At 46.0% G+C, this 21,642-nt stretch overlaps 1 protein-coding gene across 2 annotated transcripts in view; it reads right to left on the minus strand.

The window, feature by feature from the left end:
- The window catches only part of KDM1A (lysine demethylase 1A), a 718,736-nt gene that overhangs the window by 536,772 nt on the left and 160,322 nt on the right, over positions 1-21,642 (minus strand). For both annotated transcript variants that reach the window (XM_085647807.1, XM_085647806.1), the window contains exon 5: positions 15,558-15,664. In XM_085647807.1, coding sequence (XP_085503933.1) covers positions 15,558-15,664 — 107 coding nt within the window. The remainder of the gene's footprint in view (positions 1-15,557; positions 15,665-21,642) is intronic.

The following is a 21,642-nucleotide window of genomic DNA, read 5'->3' on the forward strand; positions in this document are numbered from 1 at the left end:
ATGCACTTCGTTTTGAAAGGTAATATTTTAATTTTTCGTAATTTTTATAAGCCATGCACAAATGGTGCCCTTCGGGCACCCTTTGCACACGGGGTGGACAGAGTGTGGATAATTTTTTTTTTTATTTTATTTTCTTTAAATATTATAGTTTTTCAGTTCTCTTATAAGCTATGCACAATTCGTGGCCTTCGGCCACCGATTGGACCCGGGGTGGGGAGACTGTGGATAATTTTTTTTTTTATATAATTTTTTACCGTACGCGTACGGTAAGCGTAATCGGCGAAATTAGCGAAAAAAAAAAAATTCAGTTTTTGGCATTGGGGGATCTTTGGGGACCCCCCCACCTTGGCTATGTGTGTGGGAGCTGTCTAAACAGCCCCTTTACATGTTTTTGTGCTTTGTATTTTCATCATCACTCTCAGTGCGAGAGAGAAAATGGCGGCCGCCGCTTCCTGGTTTCGGCCGATTCGAATGTTTACTAAGATCTAAGAGCCAATCAGAATCGCGCTCGCGCACGCCACCGTACGCGTACGGTAAGCGTACCGTAAGCGCACCGTAAGCTGGCTCAGATATATATATTGATTTAAAGGCTATTTTCTCAGAATCTACTGAACAGATTTACACCAAACCTACAAAAGGCCCTTCCTTGACCTGAGGACTACCTCTCTGCCAAATTTCAAGTAATTCTGTTCAGCCGTTCGGGCTGTAGCCCTGTCTAAAGGTCCTATGGAAAAATGCATGGGAAAAACGCGTTTTGTTACCCCCCTTTTATCTCAGCCCCCGCTTGACGAATCCCCCCGAAACTTTCAGGGTAGGAGCGGAGCGTAGCGCCCCACCTATTTTGAAAAATTTGCGAGGATTCGTCGACTGGCGCCAAAGTTATTCCAAATAGAATGTTGCGGATTTCCTATGGAAACAGGGTCCTAACTATAACTACCTACTGGCGACCGCCAGTAGGTAATTATATATATATATATATATATATAATAATATATATATATATAATAATATATATATATTATATAATAATATATATATAATAATAATATATATATATATATATATATATATATAAAATTGTAAAAACATTTGAATGACCACAGCTGATAATTAAATACTACATCCACTATACAGAATATAACATGGTAGTCATAGCTGAGTTTGTCGCGTGGATCTGTGATACACGGACTGTCAAATACACAAAGCATGCACCAAGATTATACTATAAGGTAACAATTATTGTAAGCCATTGGCAGAAGAAGAAAAAAAAATGATGACCTAAGGCAGTCAAACACACTGTTTGAGATTTCCTAAAACGATAAGTTGTTCGCCAAGGGTAAAATTGTTCCGGACAGTCAGACGTGTAGATGACCAATCCAAAACACATTGCAGAGAGGGATTGACACACAGTCCGATGTCAAGAGGTTTCGTAACTAGAAAACAGTACTTGCGGTGGTCGGCAGTACAAATCCGGTACAGCAGAGATTATCCGAGAGACTTCTTGTCATGGTTGGCACATCACGCGCAAAGCTGGAAGATGTGGATGAAATGCGTGCCAAATCCAAAGAGGGAAAAAAAAAAAAAAACACGCCGTGGATACCTCAGAGTGTTCGCAGAAATCCCGCAGCAACTTTATTGAAACGACGTGGTTGGCAAGATTTGCGTGACCAAGAGTAGAACAAAAGGAGCTTCCCGCCAACCACAAAATGGCGGCACGTTGAGTACGCCGCGCCGGGTGGTTCACGGCAGAAACGTAACCAAAACTCTAAAAAGCATCAAAGTTAACAATGAACGTCACACGCAACTTCTGTAGATGGCACCGCAGAGAAGAGACTGCACGCGACTAGAGCGCATAGGTAAACACACGCAAAATCTTTTCTTTTAACCTCTTCTATGCCCATGACGAGATAATCTCGTCATGGAGCGCGGTTGCGCTGTGCCCATGACGAGACTATCTCGTCATGGACCCCGCCCGCTAATACAATGCCCGGCACAGGAGGGGGAAAGGGCGGGGCACTGAAGGGGTTAAATTCAAAGTGGCAGTTAGGTAATGCGGGAAACAGGAGGTCGTAAACAAGCTGGAAAAGCACAGACAAAACATGCCCCACATGTCTTAGCTCTTGAGGCTTCTCCTTAATACCGTCAGTAGTGAAAAACACACTTAGTATGCGATTCAAAAGTCTTGCTTCCCTCCGGTGCAGATGAAGTTCAAGGCAGATCATGTCACACCGTATTCACAAAGTGGACAAGAAGTAACAAACACTGAGGCAAATAAAGATCTCCACACGCAAACTTCTTTTTTTTGTTTTTAAATATAAATGTTCAGGCTGGCCACATCTTACAAACCAGTTTTGTTGAGCCCAAAGTTTCAAAGCTGTAGTAATCAGGGACGCACTCTGGGCAGCATCATTGTAGTGATGCACAGATCCAATATAGACAGATTGGCACACACTCTGTGCAGCGTCAATTGAGTGAAAGAAAAGGCTTACTGTATTAGAAGGCTCAGTGTGCACAGAATCCTTGAAATAAGTTGTTGATGTAGCCTCAAAAGGTGGAGTACAGCAGTTTTCCAGACGTAGGAAAGCTTGAGGTGCGTCAGGCTCACCCTCACAGAAAGCACAGCATAAAGCAGTTTTCATTCCCAGAGCACAGGAGAGAAATGTTGGGAGGCTTGGAAAGCGTCAGGCTTACGCTCAGTAAAAGCACAGCACAGGACACAGGCGTTGAAGAATGGCATGCTTACCCTCACCACACTGAAAGCACAGCATTTCACCAGATGATAGTAGGCTTACCCTCACATGAAGGCACAGCACAAAGCGAAGACGTTGAGGATGTTGGCAGGCTTACTCTCACTGAGGGCACAGCACTTGCGTAGACATATAGGAACAACTGGCAGACTGTTGTGGGCGACCAATGGGAGCTTGACTTGAGTTGCTGAAAGTATTGTATTTATCAAGTTGCTTGAAGTTCATGTAGAGGTGACAGAAGTAGGTTCTTTAAGTTCAAATCGTCGCCAAAATTCTGTAGTGATCCCGTCCACTCAGTAGAGATGATTCAAAGAGGTTTATTAGAAGATTGTACAGGATCACAGGGAGACCATGAGTAGATCAGACCAAGACCCCACCAGGAGCAGCCAGCAGGCAGCTCAGCCCAATCAACTGTCATACTCACTGCAGATTCCCAACATTCTGCCAGCATCATCACATTAACATTCCACTGGTGGTAGACTGACAATGCATTAGCATTAGCAGGATATAACAAGTACCTAGATCCTTTTACTTTTGTGCCTCTTCTTTTATTTAGTGAGATACTGTTTTGTATATCTAAAATATGATGTTTTTTAAAATGACTGCCAAATCTTGCTTATACACTGTACTGTCGATACATTGGTACTAATGAATTTTTGTATCGTTTGCACTTTTATGGTCGTAAAAAACTAATAAAGTAAAGTGGATAGATAGATAGATATACTTAAGTGTCTTATTTCTATGTGTATGCTGTCAGACCCCTGGTACTGAACCTAATCGCAATACAACATTGGTCTAATAATTATAAACACAATAAGATGTATATGCGAAAATATGCATTGCTAAAGTATTTTATTGTAAGGAGGAGTGCAACTGAGAGACAGATTTCACACAAGTATCTGATTAGCCTCTAAATCACGGCAATGGACTTTCTTTGCCAGTTCCAAATGTGGTTTCCCATTTGCAAGGGAAGACAAACAGTCAACAGGCCAAAAGATCCAGTGCCTCTGCTTTGGTAATTTATGCCTCTTCTAGGCCTTGGCTTAGCGAGTCCTAGCACTAGTAATCCCAATGGGTACTTTATAAATGAGGCACATATACACCACTGGGTGTCTGCTGCATCAAGAAGACATTTAAAATCCAGTGAATTTAACTCAACTCACCCTAGTTTAGAACAGAATCCATGTTAAAAAGCAATTTCAGATGGAAAGCAGGTATGGGGAGAGTACGGACCTTTAAAAGAGGGGGTCATTTGAGACAGAAATTACCAGAAAGTCTGGGAATGACCGAGTGGACGTGACCAACAGTAGACTGGGAAGAGAGGAGAAGAGCTGAAAAGAGGTGGGTTGGTGTGGGGGAGGAGGACAGGTGTAGAATTGATAAGCAAGAGAAGCAGAGACAGGGGTTATAGGGTCACCATGAATTTCACCATGAGAGTACGGATGCAGTGCAACTGAAGGCTGATGCAGAGTGAAGTGTAGTAGTATTTGTGCAGCAGGAGCGCTTAAATTAAGATAATGCATACCTAAATCATGCCAGATATTTAATGTGTCTCTGCCTTCAAGGATTCCATTGAATAATTCAATTATTTTCAAAAACTGTATGCATATCATGAATCAGACTCTGGCCTGAATCCAGAAAACCAGTCATAAGTGTTTCCTCAGGGTTATCCCATTGCGTATTCTGGCCTATCATAGTTTGAAGTACACTTAAATGAAGCAAAGCAAATATTCATGTTCTTGTCACCTTGTAAAAACTACAATAAACCTTCTGTCTAGCGGCCCACAGTACTGATCCAGCTGTGAGGGCAGATACGTCATTTTTTAAAGCAGGTTTGAGAACCTTTTTCCCTAACCTGATAAAAAGTTACGTTTCAAAGGGACATAAGGACTTAACGAGGTCGAATTCAAACAGCAATGGAAAAATGACAGATTCTTGTGCTGAATTACACTCAACACTAACTATTTCCTGGAAAGATATTATTTATCTATTTATGAGAGAAATCAGAAGCTCAAGGTTCTATAGGGAGGAAAACTCCTCCATTGGGTATCATGTAATACTCCAAAAGGGGTAAAAGTTAAAGAACTACTGAAGGACCTCAAGGCCTCAAGCAGAAAAAAGTCTTTCACATTTAGAAAATAGAAAGGACAAAAACAGTAACAAAAACTACAATATCAAGTAGAGGCAGCAAAGGAGAGGTAGCTCTTCCTCAAAGAGCAGATACGCGGCAGCCCTCCAACCACTACCAGGATACATTAGAGAACATTTTGCATGGTGTGCCCCTCTCCACATGGTCAATCTGAGGGACAGGAACAAGATGGTAAGGCACTACACCCATGACAATAACTTTCCAGGCCGCTGAGAGCTATATGGGAACTGACCACAGGACCGATAGAAGATATTGACTGGGAGGCAGCCCTCATGTACCCACGTGAAGTGGAAATAAAGCAGAGGTTACGTCTCATAGAATATAAGATCTTACTTTGGGTTTACTTTCACAAAGCACAACTTCACACCATGGGACGAGCAGAATCCCTAAATTGCTTAAGATGTCAGACCGAGCGAGGCGCAGTCATACACACATTGTGGGACTGCAGTAAAATAAAAACATACTGGGCCCAGATAGTGGGGGAAGGAGTAGTTTCTTTTCTGTAACTCCAGTTCTGTAGTAGGGGTATCTCTGTTATAGTCATAATCTAGTGAATAGTCCCGCCCATGTGCGCGGACCCCGGAGCAATAAAAAATAATCTCTAAAAGGTGACAAATCATGCAGACCTGCATACACCTTTAAGAGAGAATTTAATTTAAAGACAGATAATGCAGCCTATACCCACAGGCTACACTGTCCAGTACTTCAACTAGAATTCCACCAAAATCCACAAACAGCACTGCCTGTCCAGTTTTTCTCCCCATAGGAAAAAACCCTGCCTCTACCAGCAAAAGCCTCTGGAATGATAGAGAGGAAGGAGTGGACAGACAAGCCCCATAGGCTGCCATTATGTGGCTTGGAACAGGATACTGTGCCTTTAAGAAAACTTTCCAGTTTTCCAGAACTTTCCCCAGTATCCCAGAATGCCCAGCAGGTCCCATTTACTTTCAGTTCTTTTTGAAGGCGTAGCACGCCAGACCTGTAGCATTCTCCATATGAATAAGTATCTCTCCACCGGGGAGGAGGGCGGGCGCTTATGACTATAACAGAGATACCCCTACTACAGAACTGGAGTTACAGAAAAGAAACTACTCCTTCTGTAGTAGGGGATCTCTGTGTATAGTCATAATCTAGTGAATAGAATGGCAAGCCCATCCCCACACAACAAAAGCGGTGGAGAACACATAAGACACAACCACTACTGTGCGAACAAATTTCGCAGCGAAGCCTGCCCAACCTGAGCATCTGCCCTGGCATCCGAGTCCAGACAGTAATGCGCAGCAAAGGTATGGACCGACTTCCAAGTGGCCGCCTTACAGATTTCCGCAATCGGAACATTACGCAGCAAAGCCGTCGTGGCAGCTTTGCCCCTGGTGGAATGAGCCTTAGGTTTACCCCCTAAGGTCTTATTAGCCTTTTGATAACACAACTGTATGCAGGACACAATCCACCGAGAGATGGACTGCTTAGAGGTCGCAAGACCAGTCCTGACTGAGCCATAATTAACAAACAATTGGTCAGACCTACGAATATCCTTGGTCTTATCCAGATAAAATTTCAACACCCTTCGGACATCCAGGGAATGGAGAGCCCTTTCCGCTGGTGAAGAGGGATTCTGAAAGAACGTAGGTAAAGTTATGGTCTGATTGACATGAAAGTCAGAGATAACCTTAGGAAGGAACTTAGGGTGAGTACGCATCACAACCTTAGCAGCATGAAACACAGTATAAGGTTCCTGACAACATAATGCCTGAAGTTCACTCACCCTGCGGGCCGATGTAATGGCCACTAGGAACGCCGCCTTCCAGGATAGGTGCTGCAATGAAGCCTTGTGAATAGGTTCAAAAGGCTCTCTCATCAGTCTGGACAGCACCACATTCAAGTCCCAAGAAGGCGAGGGAAGTCTGACAGGAGGGAACACCTTCTTCAAGCCTTCCAAAAAATCCTTGACCACAGGAATCTGAAAGAAGGACGTCTGTGAAGGGCACTTCCTGTAAGCAGTCAAAGCAGCCAGATGAACCTTAATGGAATGGAAATTAAGGCCAGACTGCGCCAGATGTAAAAGGTATGGAAGGATGACATCTTCCTTACATGTTGTCGGATCAAAGTTCTTGGACTTACACCAGATACAGAACCTCTTCCACTTGTAAGCATAGGATGTCCTAGTGGAAGGTCGCTTAGACTCCTTCAGAATGTCCATACAATCGTCTGGTAGATTCAGATGACCGTATTGCACTATTTCAGGAGCCATGCCGCCAAACTCAAAGACGAAAGGTTGGGGTGCACCATCCGCCCCCCGAACTTCGTGAGAAGGTCCGGCCTGCACGGCAACCGCATGTGAGGAAGGAGAGACCGGTGAAGAAGGTCCGTGAACCACCACTGCCTGGGCCACTCCGGGGCGATCAGGATCATCCGCGCCCTGGACTGGGACAGCTTGATGAGCACCGCCGGAATCAGGGGAATGGGTGGAAAAGCGTACAGAAAGCTGTTCGACCAATCGATCCATAGCGCATTCCCCAGCGTCCCCCGCTGGTAGTACCTGGATGCGAAGTCTCGGCATTTGCTGTTTTCGGCGGTGGCGAACAGATCTACGTCTGGAGTCCCCCACCTTGCGAAGACTTCTCCTAGTACTTCGTCGTTTATGACCCATTCGTGGTTTTCCTGAATCAGTCTGCTCAAGGCGTCCGCCTGAGCATTCTGCACCCCTGGCAGATGTGTGGCCGTGATCGTCAATCCTCGGGCCAGCAGCCAGCGCCAGATCGCCTGCGCCTCCTGCGACAGAGTGCGCGATCTCGACCCCCCCTGCTTGTTGAGGTAATACATCGTGGTTGTATTGTCCGTCTGTATCAGCAGCGAGTTGGTCTGGAAGGACGGAAGGAAAGCCTTCAGTGCCAGGAAGACAGCTCTGAGTTCCAGGAAATTGATGTGGTACGTCGATTCCAAAGGAGACCACTTCCCCTGAATCTGCAGGTCCCCGGAATGCGCACCCCAGCCCTGGAGCGAAGCATCCGTCACCACATTCGTCGTGGGAATGTCCTTGTGGAAGGGAACCCCCTTGAGGAGGTTTTCCGCCGAACACCACCACTTCAGAGACTGACGAGCATGTAGAGACAGTCGGATCTTGTCGTCCCAAGAGCCTGTCTTCTGATCCCACTGATCCTCCAAGCACTCCTGCAGTGGTCGCATCTGTAGACGTGCGTGCGGAGTGAGGAAGATACAGGAGGCCATCGATCCCAGTAGAGACGACACCTTCCTCACAGTCGTCGATGGAGCAGTCCTGAGGTCCTGAGCCTTCCGAAGGAGTGATAACCGTCTCTCCTCCGAAGGAGACACGCTTGCTGACCGCGTATCTATGGAGGCCCCCAGGTACTGTATGCACTGTACCGGAGATGGGACCGATTTGGACATGTTGACGTGTAACCCCAGCTTGTTCAAGAGCTCGCACGTCCAACGGAAGTGTTCTTGCGCTTCCTCGAAGGATGACGCCTTGATCAGCCAATCGTCCAGATACGGGTAGACAAACACCTTGTTCCTCCGCAGGTGTGCCGCCACTACCGCCATGCACTTCGAAAAAGTCCTGGGAGCAGACTTTAGCCCGAATGGCAGTACTGTGTATTGATAGTGATTGGCGCCGACTTGGAATCGCAGGAACTTCCTGTGCTTCTGTGCTATGGGCACATGGAAGTACGCATCCTGTAGATCTATGGCACAGAGCCAGTCTCCCCGTTGCAGCTGAGGGTAAATCTGGTGCAACGATAGCATGCGAAACTTTTCTCTGCGAATCCACTTGTTTGCTTGTCGCAAATCCAGAATGGGCCTGAACTCGTTCTTGTCCTTCTTGCGAACGAGGAGGAACCGAGAGTACAGACCTCTTCCCCTTTGAGACAAAGGTACTTCTTCTACCGCCTTTTTTCTCAACAAGATGTCTGCCTCCGCCTGGAGCTCCCTCAGCTGGAAGCGAGAGCTGACCGGCGGAATCGCTGGAGGCGGGCTGATGAACCGAAGACTGTATCCATTGCAAACAATATTCAGCACCCACTTGTCCTGAGTAATTTTTCTCCACTCTGCCGGAAAAAATCGAATGCTTCCCCCCACTGGAGTGGGTAACGGTTGAGGGGGAAGTAACAGCTCAGGGCCGAGACCCGGCCGGGCCCTTGTTTGTGGTAGTAGCCTGCTGGCCACCTCTACCCCTCTGGCGCTTCTGGAAGGGCTTGCGGAACTGCTGCTGTTGTGGCTGCTGCTGTCCCGAGCCCTGCCAACGCCCTCGGCCCGACGACCCGAACCTCCTCTGGAACGGTCGTTTCTTTTTCTCGGCCTTCTCTAACCCGACGGCCGTCAGGGTTTCCGCTTCAGCCTTCATGCGGGCCATTTCATCGTCCGCATGCTTCCCGAACAGGGTTTCCCCCGAGAAGGGCAGGTTGGCCACTCTCTGCTGCGCCTCCGGCTTGAGGGACGTCAGGCGCAACCAGGAATGGCGCCGCTGGTGGACGCCATGACAGTAGGCGTGGGCGGCCAATAGCGATATATCCGCTGCCGCGCTGATCGTTTGGTTAGAAACCAGCATGCCTTCGCGCACCGTCTCCAAGAAGTCCTCCTTCTTGTCTCGTGGCAGGAGGTCCGCATATTGCTGCAGGGATTCCCACAGGGCCCAGTCGTAACGGCCCAACAACGCCCCTGCACTCGCCGCCTTCATCGTGGTGGCAGCGGTACCACACACCTTCCTGCCCGCAGAGTCCAGCCAGCGGCTTTCCTTGTCCGGTGGCACCGTGGAGGCCGGGGCGGTCGCATGTTGTTTTCTCGCCGCCGTAACGATAACCGAATCCGGTTTCGGGTCCCCTCTCAAGAATGACGGATCCGACTCCGGGGCCCTATATTTCTTCATGAGCCTGGACGGAGCGGCCTTCGCTGTTGCGGGAGTGAGGAACAGTTCCAAAGCTGGTTCCACCAGTCCAGGCACGAGAGGCAGGAGGGGGCGAGACAAGTGTCTTTTATGAAGCGTCTCAAATATCACGGACGTCGTGGGTGTTGGAACCGTCACCGTGATATTCAGCTTCGCAGCCCCTCGCAACAGCACCTCCTGGAACGAGACCAAGTCGTCCACCGGCGACACCCTAGTCCCCGGGGAGTCCGACAGCGTCGGGGAAAGGTCCCTGTTCGAGGAGCGCGACCTGGACCTATACCTTCTGCGGCGTCGTCTAGAGTCTGACGAGGATCGCCCTCGGCTCCGCGATCGTCGCCTCCTGTGAGAGCGGGAGCGCGACCTCTTCGGCTTAGGCCTGTCCGCCGGTCTCGCTGGTCCAGGCGACCGTGGGCGTCGTGGCTTCGGGGTCCCTTGCGGCGGAGTCGGGTACCGTGGAAGGGAAACCGACCTCGGGGGGACCGGCGGCGGTACCGCAGGAGTGCTTGGCAGCAACAGAGGCCGGGGTGGCGGAGACAGAGTCCGCGGCCGCGGAGGAGGCGGTGGAGGAAGTGGAGACGGTGGTGGAGGAGGTGGAGGTGGTGGTGGTGGTGGTGGAGGAGGCGGTGGCAGAGGTGGGAGAGGAGGAGGCGACGGAGACCTCCGAGGCGGGGTATACACCACTGAGTACACCGATCCCGGCGACTCTCTCTTCCTCGACGTCGACGTGTGCCTCGACGTCGACCTGTGCCTCGACGGCGATCTTCTCGGCGTCGATCTCCTCCTCGGCGTCGACTTATGTCTCGACGGCGACCTCCGCCTCGACGGCGACCTGCGCCTCGACGGCGACCTGCGCCTCGACGGCGACCTGCGCCTCGACGGCGACCTGCGCCTCGACGGCGACCTTCGCCTCGACGGCGACCTTCGCCTCGACGGCGACCTTCGCCTCGACGGCGACCTACGCCTCGACGGCGACCTTCGCCTCGACGGTGATCTTCGCTTTCTCGACGTCGATCTCCTTCTCTTCATCGACGGCGAGCTGCGATCCCTCGACGCCGAACGCCGACGCCGGGTCTTCTCTCGACGTCGACCGCTGGACGCCGTCGAAGACGGCGTCGTCGCCGACGACGCCGATGTAGTCGATGGCGGCCTATTCAGGTCCCTCGACGGCGATCGTCGACGCCGTTTCTCCCCAGAGCCCTGGGGAGACGGCGAACAGACGGTGGTCATCCTCCTCGACGTCGCCGTCGACGCCCTCGACGTCGACGGGGAGCGGGAGCGCTTACTGGTCTTCCTGCCCCTGGGGAGCCCCCCAGAGGCCTCAGCATGGGCCAAATCAGCCCCTCCAGACCCACCTGGTGCCTTCAGTCTTCGCTCCTCCAGAGCTTGAAGCCTGCTCTTCATCCTGTCCCTCAGGGTTCTTGCCGAAAACGAGTGGCAGATGGTACAGCTTTCAGGCACGTGGGACTGGGGAAGGCAAGCTATGCACACCTCGTGTGGGTCAGTTTTAGCCTTCTTTCGACCACATTCCGGGCACTTGTCGAACAAGCCAGGCATGTTGACAGTACCAGCTACTAAACACAAGAAAAAGTGACAAAAATTGCCAAAATCTCAATGAAAAACCTTGAAAAAGGGAGAGCTCAATGCTCCAGGGTCCTGCTAGCAGGAGCCGGAAAAAAGAACTGAAAGTAAATGGGACCTGCTGGGCATTCTGGGATACTGGGGAAAGTTCTGGAAAACTGGAAAGTTTTCTTAAAGGCACAGTATCCTGTTCCAAGCCACATAATGGCAGCCTATGGGGCTTGTCTGTCCACTCCTTCCTCTCTATCATTCCAGAGGCTTTTGCTGGTAGAGGCAGGGTTTTTTCCTATGGGGAGAAAAACTGGACAGGCAGTGCTGTTTGTGGATTTTGGTGGAATTCTAGTTGAAGTACTGGACAGTGTAGCCTGTGGGTATAGGCTGCATTATCTGTCTTTAAATTAAATTCTCTCTTAAAGGTGTATGCAGGTCTGCATGATTTGTCACCTTTTAGAGATTATTTTTTATTGCTCCGGGGTCCGCGCACATGGGCGGGACTATTCACTAGATTATGACTATACACAGAGATCCCCTACTACAGAACTGAACAACATACTGGGGGCCCAACTGAACCTTGAGGCCAAATATGTCCTTTTGGGCATCCCTATGGAAATCAACTTAACGTGCCATAAACTTATGTTAGCCAATCTGAGACTAGTAGTGGCTAAAAAAGACATAGCCCACTTCTGGGGGACACCTAAACCCCGTACACTTAAGGAATGGTAGGCATGCTTAGAGCTTTATATGGTAGTGGCAAGAGTCACAAATACAGCCAGGGGGTGCCCGCGTAAAATCAAAAAGATTTGGAATACCTGGACATACTACTATGGGCTGGAGCTTGAAGGGATGTAGTACGTTGTGGGTTCGATAATAGAGGAACCGGAGACCGAGCCAATGTAATCTCTGGTCCCTACTTTCCCAGGACAGATACGCTAGGTATACATGTAACCCTCAAGACTTGTAATTGTAAAAAGATTGATCCATTTGCTTTGTCCGTTGGGAGAAATAGTCGCTGCACTCTATGCCTTATGTAATATGATGATGCTTCCTACTCTGTATATCTTGTATAGCCAAAGTTTCTCCGTTTTTAGTGTTAATAAAAACATTTGAGACAATAACTTTACAGCCATTCAGCTCAAAAGTCTCTCCATCTTCAATTTGACAAACAAGAACCAGTTCACATAGCCTTAGAATACACGTGAGAGAAAGAGAGATAGAGAGTACATGAAGGGTGACTGTGTCAGGACTGTAGCAGTTGTATCCATTGAAATGTCATGTTTATGTTTTGGGATTAGTAAACCATACAGATAACCCAACTGGGGTCTCCCAGTTCAAAGAAAATTATGCTGCATAATGAATGATGTATAAAACAGCCAACTTTTTAGTTGGCTCCTGAAAGCAGTTTCATAAGGAATTAAGGGAAGGTAGAGTGGAAGACTGGTACAGAGTTTGGGGAGTCAAATAACTAAAAGAGCTGCCTTCACCCCTGTCTGAACTCTGATTCGAGAGACGATGGCGAAAGTTAAAGTTATTCTAACGCTGTTTTGGCTAGAGCCCAGGACGCAAGGCAGAGACCTTTGAATTTGGTGCTTTTGGGTATTGACAGCCAATGGAGGTCTCTGGGATGGGCAGAGATAGAATAATGTCTGGGTACCCAAAATGAGAAGCTGCATTCTGGATGACTTGAAGACGCCCAAATAGACTCTGAGATATTCCCAGGTAAAGTATATCACCATAGTCCAGGCTACAGATAATTGCCTGAACTAGGATTTTCTGAGTGAAAGGAAAAAACGAGGTGTTAAATTTTCTTCAGACATCATTGGATTCCGCAACAGCATGCCACAATTGTTTTGATCTGATGATCCATAGAGAGGTTATGGTTTAGTCAGAAGCGAAGGTTTTTTTCCAACTTTCTCCTTGGAGGATGGAAAAGGTCTGAGGAAGTTGGGCTGCCATCTAGAGAACCACCAATTCGATTAGCTGCCTACAATCATGACTTCAGTGGTCTTGCCATTAAGCTTCATACATTTGAGGCATATCCATTTGTTTACAGCTAGCAAACAATTACGGAATAAAAGGGAATAACTTTGGGAGGGGGGGTTCTGAGGAAGTCATGTGACAGAAAAATAAGCTTGGTACCGCCTGCCTAAGCACAGTAAAGCGAAAACAATGTATGATGTTGGCAAGGGAGCAAAGGTATATATCAAAAAGCGTAGGGCTCAAAGATGAACCCTGTAGTACACAACATGTCACAGGATGAACAGAGGAAGAGAAGAGTTTCAAAGAGACTTGAAAACAAAGGTCCTTCAAAAAAGAAATTAACAATTTGTAGATCTCCAATTATATCTATCCAGTAGGGAACCGTGAAAAACTGTCATATGCCACAGTATATCTAGTAAAATGATAGCTGTAGATCCGCACTTATCAAGAGTGAGGCCCAGACCTTCAGTCACGGCGAGAAGGGGGAATTGGTTCTGTGTAGTGGGTGAAAGCCTGATTGCGAAACATCTAGTGGGGCATGGGATTCTAGGTAACTTGATAATTGTCTATTGATGTGCTTTTCTATTACTTTCGATGGCAGCGGAAGGAGTGAGATGAGTCAATAATCTATAGACTTAAAGCGATAGTTTTTTTTTTTAAGCAGAACAACAAGTGCATGTTTTGAAGTCGGGGACTAAGGTGGATGTAACCGAGAGATTCAGAATTCGAACTAATAGTGGGTGAATGACTGAGGCCTCTTAGCTCATTTCATGCAGGGGTGTTGGATCTAATCGAGAGCTAGGTCAGGAGTGGACCGGTGGAGATGAAGGGTTCCAGAGAGCTTGGCGTAGTGACTTCCTGAGCTTCCAGAGGAAAAGAGGCATAAATGTAGCTAATTGTTTGAGGAGGAAAGATAGTAAAAATCATAATATCTATTAACTGAGAGGGGGATGAAAAGAGACCAGGTCCAGAAGGGATTTTACAATGAAGCAAACTTATTTGGGTTAATTGGAAGTTCCCTTGATTTTATCTGCAAATAAGTCAGAGCGGGATGGTGTGATAACTGGATGATAGATCTTAATGGCCTTTTTATAGTGGTATATATTGTGAAGTCAATATGCTTGCACCATACTCATTCTAGTGTCTTAGGCCTAAGAGATAAGTGGACTGTTAAATCATGGGGCATAAAGCTTTGATCTCTTAGTTGTGGGCAGGGTGAGAAGGATGGTCATGTAGAGGCCAGTGGAGAGCCAATTGTTAAAATGATCAGCCTGATTGACGTTGGAAGTAAAAGTCGGTATCAGGTTTCTATTTGGGAGCAGAATAATTAAGGTGCAAGTTTTGACCAGCATAGTGTGTGGGTGGCAGTCACTACTGGGGAGAAAAGGAGAACAATTAAGAAGTACTGGTAAGGCATTGTGATCCTACTAAATGAGTGGCCTGGGTGGATCTCTTCTGAGATTGGATGAATAGGATAAAAATAGATCAAGAATATGGCCAGCTTTAGGAGTAAGGTAGTGACAATTGTGAGAGCTGTACTGCTTCCAGGTCAATATTGAGTTTTACAGTAGTAGCGCAGTGGGATCATCAAGGTGAAGATTTAAATCACCTAAAATGGTAAAGTTATTGAATTTAATGACATAAAACACGATGGCTTATAAAAAATTGAAGGTGAAATTCTGCTGTGGGAAGTACTGATAAAATAAAGTGAACCAAAGATTTTGGTTCTGGCAAAGTGATGATCAGGGACACACATTCAATGCAGAATAATTCAGATAAATGTACTTTAATTGTAAGCTGGAATTACCATTTTCAACTTTTTCTATGTAAAAGCCCCTGCATCTTGTGTAGATAAATGCTCTCAACAATGAAAAAGTGAGAATTTGAAATGCAAAAATATCTAAAACAAATTTCAGCGTCTAGAATGCAACTGTACTGGCAAAAGATATGGATGTAAGATGGCAACAATGGGCAATTCTAAAATACTGTTCAATGCCATTAGTATTCAATTTGTGGCAGGTCCTCCACTAGGACACAAAGGCTACAAAATGTCATTAAAACTTGGTATACTATTCTGGTTAGTTATTCTGCGATTCTTCCTGGTGTCGAAAAGGCTTCAAGTAGTTGTGCATACAGTTTGCGATAATGCTTGTGTTATTGTGTGTGCACTTTGAACATTCATCAACATTTCAAAATGGTTTCTTACCCTAGCTTCAAGAAGTGTGACATCCATCCCAAAACTCTGCAACTGGCGAGCAGCTGCCAAACCGGATACTCCAGAGCCTATAATGATTACCTTTCCAGTTTTTTTGGCTAATGAATAGGACAAAAGAGAAAAACAGAAAACTTCAGTGAGGAACTTGTTGTGCAGCAAAACATAACCACAGAACATACAAACAAGTTCTATAAAATGATCTCCATGTTTTACCAGAGTGTTCGATACTTTTTTGGTGTGGATGGGGTCATGGAACAAGCAGGGGCTACTGAGTACCAACCGTGGGGGCTAGGGTTGTTGGTCTCTGCTGTCCCATAGTCTGTCCTACTATCGCACTGTAAAACTGGGTGAAGTACAACCCACTTGACTCCCAGTGGGGGCGATGGCGAGCAGTCACCCGCTTCTCAGGGAGATAATGCGAGGGTCACAAGCTAAACCAGCAGCACAACCGATTAGCCAAAACAATGCTTTATTTTAGCAAAACACTTTCATCCACCGATTTTAAAAACAATACTCCACAAAACAAGTAAAAAGTCAAACAAAACACTGGTGCCCCCACCCCCTTTTGGGCATTTCTTAAAGGTCAGGTGTAGATTACTCTAATTCTGTATGCAGAACTCACTTAATCATAAAGTCCCCTTCCAGCACAGTAATTCATCACAGTGTCTATATAAGAGTCCTTTCCCTACAGCTCGTGGGGAGCAACAGCATGTGTTTCTAGCTGCGTCAATTTCTGCTGGAGGTTCTGCTGGCTGGAGGTACAGCCTACAATTTGGATGAGGGATGCAGCAGAACAGCAGTGAAGGTCAGCGTCCTCACATGCAGATGCTGACTCTGGCTGAGCAGATGTCTTCAGCAGCTAAGAGACCCACTTCTGGGTCTTTGGTGAGGTGCAACAGATGGCCTGCCAAGGGTGAGGGGACCACAGCATCACAAATTCAGTCACAACCACCCCTTTGGTTGCAGCAGGAGGGTTCACCTCGGGCAAAGTTCTTCGTAGGGAAGGCATAATCTACCTTGGCTATAGTTCTTAACGATGGTGGTAACAATTTGTGGTTGAGGCGATCCGGTCTTTCCTGGGCACAGTCCTTGCCTACAGTAGCAACAACTGCTATTTGTGATCATGCTAACCCCCTAATCCTTCCTTCCTCCTTCCCCATAGAACCGCTAGCATGGAGAGACTGTGCCCACACTCCCCTGGTCGCACAAACCACTCTCCTCGGCCCTCCTGCTTCTGGTGGACTCACAAACCACTGTGGTCAAAATGCTTCTTGCACTGCTAGGAAGTCATACCTACAAAGAGGTTAGCAGGCTCCTCTCGCTCAGCAGACAGTGTGGCTTCTAGATATTTCAGGTCAGAGGAATAGCTTCTTACGGAAAGGCAAGTCTTCAAGTGATATCCCCTAACCTCTAGGACACTGGTTGTGGGGGGGGGTGGGGGGGGGGGGGTTTGGGGGGAGACACATGCTCTGGTCTGCATAGCAGGCCTCTGAATACTCTGCGGAGCACTCCCTTCCTTGGCCAAAGAGAACTTGAAAATGGAACAACAAACAGTCATTAGCTCCCACTTTTATACAGTGAAAGAAGACCGCATATATGGATTCCCTGTCCGCATTTTCAGAAACAGTTTGGGGTGACTTCTTTCAAGTATCCTCTCCAGGCTGCTATTCAGACACAGCCTTTCTGATGGAGTCACTAGCAACAGCCATACCGAACCATGACCAGGGAAGAGACAGAAAACCTATTCATGTTTGCAACAGAGACTGCAGTCCTACCCATCACATCCGTCACCTGCCAAATGGTAGAGCTCCGTTCAGCACAAGACCTAAATGAATGTCTAAAGAAGCCTTATATCTTTTGTTCCTACTCCAGTAGCTATGTATCCTCTATTCAGCTTCAGAATGGAAGTAATCTACTTCTGTCTGGGAAAAAACCTCAATCATCTTGTGCAATGAAAAGGCGAGGTACTTCCAAATTAGAACCTACAGGCCTCCATTACTCTGGCTCACTCACCAGTACCAAAAAGGTCACACACACATGCACAGCATACACTTCAGATGTTTGTTATCGCACAGAAGCGAAACTTTACATGAGTGTACCAGTAAACCTTTAAGACAGGGATAAAGATAAAAAGGTCTGCCTGCAACTATGGATTCAAATAATATGGCCTTTACTGATCAACCTGTGAAAATCATGACAGGAACAGTAGTACACGGTCAGTAAAATGAAGGCATGCTTGATTCGCCCTTCCAGGTCAAAGGACAGGTCCAGAACTTCACTGATATCAAGGGACAGGCCTACGGCTCCGCACACACATTATATACATGTGAGACTAGGGCCAATATCCAAACCCTTTATACCACATACTTGCAGTCTGGCACTCATGGCAGGGGAACACGATTGCACACCTTTCAGGGGGCGTATAGGTCTAAACGGAGTATATATGAACAAATGTAAGACGTAAAGTGTTTTTTTTTTAAAAAAATTTATAAAGCAGTTTTCAGTTGGGGGTGCGTTGAAACAGAATGTATACAGTGAAACTCAATATATTTTGTTTGGGTCAGGTCATTAAAGTACCGCACACCTAAACTAGTTGCAGCAAACTGGAGACGTCACCAAGACATACAATAAGAAACTGCTTTCCATATTGCGTTTGTCTCCAAATATATGCATTTTCTGGTAAATTTAGTTATTCATTATTTAATATAATGGTATTCAACGTATGATCTTCAAAAGAATGAAGAGCATATTTGGCATCTGTGAAATTCAAAAGTGTGTTCTGGAGGCACAGAGATCAGAACTGAGTAGTTAACTCACTAAGATCAGATTGTAACATGTAGATTTAAATGGTGTTAATGGTTATGATCTAAAGAGTGAGATTACGCAGACTTTCCATATGCTCAATCTGATCCTTAAGCTTATAATCAATTTTTGGCATAGAAGTTAAAAAAAAGAAAAAGAAAAGAAAATTATTCAACATCCCACAACAAGCAGAAAAGCAGTAAAAAAAAAATAGAGTACATAGAAATTAAAACTAGGGCAATTGTGTTAGGTAAATTAAAGTCAATTTTGGATATTCACTGATCATAGCAGCAGGGTTTTTAAGGAACACTCCTAGTTTGAATGAGCAGCTTTGTCTAACAGAATCTGCTTTTAATTAGGAGACCACCAAGAGGCCATCTGTATGGGAGTTCTAAAACATATACTAGATGTGAGTGAGTCACTGGAAGAAGCCTGGTTCAGCTGGAAGTCCTTTTTCCAACATTGAGAGACCAAAACAAGTAAAGTTTTCACAGGAGGGGATGTGGCCAGGCGGGCTTAAACTGCTGATTATGAAACTGTCAGGTAGCTCCTATAAATCTATATAAGATCTGGGTGGTTAGACAACAAAATGTGGGATCGGTGGTCAGACTGATTCCAGATAACCCCACATTTGCCTGTTTACTAGCTAGCTCACAGTGCCACCATGAACTCCTCTTACCAAGGAGGGAATAGTTTCTGGCAACTATCGAACATGACAACCCTGACCCCTCAGGGATTGTCAGGAACCCCTAGTCCGATGTCAGTAATTGTTTGATAGGAGCTCTCTCCCCACCACTAAGAAGGCCTTGGGTTAAATACTGTTGTACAAAAGGAAGACTTCATCCTTGTTGGAGATCTTCCCTATGTACTGTATTGCGCCAGGTAAGCAAATCTACTTATTAAGGGAATGACACGATCGCTATCACTTCCTGTGGGGTTGGCGGTCTAGTTGTTTTTCCCTCGAGACATTCCAGAGCTGTCATTGCGTCTGCGCGAGCCTCGCGCGACGCACTTCAACTGAAGACTAATTCTGTGAGGAACGTTTCGTAAGCGCTCCATTATCTTGTCAGGAATTCCTCGAAATTGAATAGTGCGCGTCTGGCTCCGCTTTTAAAGGATAGTACAGAGAACTAGTTTCATGCTTTTTCAGTGATAATTCGTTTACTTGTTGTTAAATTCTCTCGACAGAGAAAAGGCAGTTTAGGTTGCTGACAGACTTCGTGGGTAATTCTACAAAGAGCAATCTCGCCAATTTCCAGAGAACCGCCTGTTTTCCTGAAGCATAGTTTGGAGAAGGAGGTGTTGCTTAACGAACAAGGGAGTCACTTCTGTGAAGAGAAGTCGACTCTCGCTTTTTCAAGTAAGACTATTTATTGCTTGCCTATGCTCAGCAGAATCGAGTAAAAGGAGCAGCAGTGTAGTAAAGGAATGACTGTAATTCAGAGACTTGAATATTCCACTCTTTGCAGATAAGACTGAAGGAATTGCAGGATATATTGACACACACACACGCAATGGAATTTAATTTTTAAGAACTTAAGGTGATAGTAACGTCTCTTTGGAGATAGATATTTCGAACAGTCAATCAAATAACACAATTTCTCAGACAAAACAGATATTCTAGACAGAAGCTAGTCTCGGGTCATTAACAGGTAAAATCAAGATTAAAAAGAGAGAAAGAGTAATGTAGATAAGGATAGTGTGAGCGAGAGCAGGGTTAAATAATTGTCTCTTGTATTTTGCAGGGAACTCCAAGATTCCAAAAAGAGTTTCTGAAGAAGAAGTAGTGGCCGAGCAGTCTCTCTTGTTTTGTCTTCCCCTTCCCCTTTCCCCCTTGCTGAAGCCTGAGACAGTTGTCTTCACCTGTCGCTGGTTTCGGTGGAGAGGATTTGGGGCAAGATCATCTGCTTCTGAGGAGGTCGCGTTTCGTTGTTTGACAGGGATCATGGAAACAGTACAGTACTTTTGACTCAGTCACTCATTCTCACTTTCTTTCATGAAACACACAGAATAAACGGTGGACGTTTTCAATAAGCATTTATTGAAACAGCGTCATTCTAGTGTAAAATACATATGCTGCAACAACCATATGACAGAAACAGATGTATAATGGTAAATAGCACCAATGGAGTAAATAGATGGTAGAATTCTACCATAATGCTAAAACAATGGATATATGCTGGTATATGAATACATGACAGAAATAATGCGTACTCCTACGATGCTAACCCTAACTAGATGTACCCAAGTGTACCTAGCATGTATGTAGGTGTATAGCCAAGAATTCCACCTAGTATAGAGCCAACACCATTACCTGATGTGAAAGAGCGAAGGACCCCATCTTCGTCTCGAGATGGACACCCCGCAAGGGCGGTCAGTCCACTGCGTGCTCGAGCATGCAGGGACTTCAGCGTCTTGCGTCAGCATGGAAGTCTTTCTCCTCTGCCTGCCCCAGCAAAGATATGATGCTTATTACCCAAAAAGGTACCCTCAGGTGTTCTACCTTGTTGTGTCATGTCAGCAGAGGAGGACAATGGTGATTAACCTTATACACAGTTATTATGCAGAAATGTTAGTCCTGCTGTGACTCTGAGAATCCTCATGCATAATAAATTAGGCTAGTTTTCGGGGAAAGCCACACAACATTTATGCAGCACTTAACTAGGAAAAGGTCAGCACAAAAAAACGTTATGTAGTACAAGGCAGGGTAAATGTAGGTAAAAGGGTAGGAGACTACCCAAGCCTATATTGGGGTACATTGTGATTCATAACAGCCACTCCTCATCAGACTCGAAGATATACTACAAAAATAAAAAGGGAATGTCCTTATAATTAATCATATAAGCATTGTTAAAAAGGTCAGAATAAAAATGTCTAAAACTATTAAAAATGCTTAAAAACGCTAAAAAATCTGTTATATATGTTAAAAAGCTCTATAAGTCCTTTAAAATATTTGCATATATAGTTTGAGCAACTGAGCATTCCTGAAAGCCATGGTGCTCAGTAAGAGCGAGAAAAGAAAACTAATTGTTTAAAATTCCAATTTTCGTTTGTTTTGGAAAAGAGGTCGAATTATTCCCAGCAAACGGAGAGCCAAATGTTTATGTTTGCAGACAACGGTCCCTGTAACACCTCATAGATCGGGGCAATCAAGCAAAGGTGATCTTCAGTTCCCACAGCCGACGCTGAAGAAGCATTTGAAACATCCAAAGTAAGTGTGCCTGCAGTGGATCCGGTATCCAATCCGACAGGAGCTGAAGCCTCCTGTGATGGC

The sequence above is a fragment of the Triturus cristatus genome, chromosome 3_2 (genome assembly GCF_964204655.1).
Source record: "Triturus cristatus chromosome 3_2, aTriCri1.1, whole genome shotgun sequence".
NCBI lineage: Eukaryota > Metazoa > Chordata > Amphibia > Caudata > Salamandridae > Triturus > Triturus cristatus.